Source organism: Galeopterus variegatus, unplaced genomic scaffold, assembly GCF_000696425.1.
Source record: "Galeopterus variegatus unplaced genomic scaffold, G_variegatus-3.0.2 Scaffold58, whole genome shotgun sequence".
Lineage (NCBI taxonomy): Eukaryota > Metazoa > Chordata > Mammalia > Dermoptera > Cynocephalidae > Galeopterus > Galeopterus variegatus.
In genome coordinates this window covers 42106-43425 of record NW_007726169.1, presented here as the reverse complement: position 1 = coordinate 43425, position 1320 = coordinate 42106, and the positions used below count along the sequence as shown (strand labels likewise).

Below are 1320 nucleotides of genomic sequence, written 5' to 3'. Positions count from 1 at the left end.
AAAAAAGGTGGCCACATTACTTCATTATTGTTAACTCATTAGGAACTACTAAAAACAAAACTTTAAAAATACCTGTTTCTGCCATTTCGTGTAATGTAATCATTGAATAGGGAGGTTCCTGATCACTGAAAAACAAACATTCAAGACATTAATCTTGAGGAAATAATAAATGACAATTCCAAACAAAAATTCAAGCTGGAATTGTGAGGGTAGAAAGAAAAAGAAAAAATGAACAAGAATGAACGTAGAAAATGAAGTGGAAGAGACAGCTAGAGCTACAACCTGAGGACAAGTGTATACCATATTTGCTCATTTCCATGATCACTGACCATGATGGCTCACAAACAAAATGGGCAGATGGGCACACATAAAACACTGTGTGGCCTGAAAAAAAAGCCCAGGAATAACAATTGGAAACAATGGCCTACTCTCAGCTTTACCTCTAGAGGCCCAATGCNGTTATAACACCAAGGTCGAGGATTCAGATTCCCATACCAGCCAGCCACCAAAAAAAAAAAACCCCAAAAAACAACATCCTGTTATAGAAGTCTAATGATTTGGGGACATGTTTATTTTGAGAAAACTTAAGCTACGGTGTTGGGCTCTCAAATTATGATTAAAATAGTTTTAAGCATCTTATTTATTATCACATAAGAGTTAACTGAGAAAACTAAGCATACTCAGCAATTGGCTCTATTTTCAGAATGATACTTAGGAAATTGAGGGCCAACCCCCCAACCCCCCCTCATTCCAGAACGGTTATGGTAAAGGATCTGTCAAAGCCCTCCCCTATCCCTCCAATTTTTTCACCATAATTTCAAGTGAGATAAAAACATCACTGAGAGGTACAGCTATAAATCCAGGATACAATATTCACTGTCTATTACCCTCATACAGGGAAATTTCCACACACTAAGGGCTTTTTTGTTTGTTATGTACACTAAGTATCTTGAAAATCTTTTATCTCAAAAAACAAACAAAAAANTACTAATCCTTAGAATGTTTGAGTAAGACTCAAAAGGGCTTTTAAAAATAAGAAAATCAGTAGTTCTGTGATTGAATTCTCTTCTAGTTGTGAACAAAGATTGCCACTTAAGATATAAATGTTTCTATTTTAAAACTTTTAAACTAAAGCCTTATAATAAGCTATTGATAGAGGATGTGGCTTGATTAGTAATAAAAGGACAAATATACATAATGAAATCAATACTGAATAAAACAGACCCCCAAATGCTGAAAGAGGAAATGCAGTATATCAAATGTTCTTTGTGGTTGTTCATCCTGTGCTTAAGCACAGATGACAGTTTCATAAAAGATAAG

At 34.7% G+C, this 1320-nt stretch overlaps 1 protein-coding gene across 1 annotated transcript in view; it reads right to left on the bottom strand.

Moving 5' to 3' along the window:
* RSPRY1 (ring finger and SPRY domain containing 1) overlaps positions 1–1320 on the bottom strand; it is a 51754-nt gene that overhangs the window by 30589 nt on the left and 19845 nt on the right. Inside the window, exon 3 of the mRNA XM_008574679.1 lies at positions 73–125. Within this exon, the coding sequence (XP_008572901.1) occupies positions 73–125 (53 nt within the window). The remainder of the gene's footprint in view (positions 1–72; positions 126–1320) is intronic.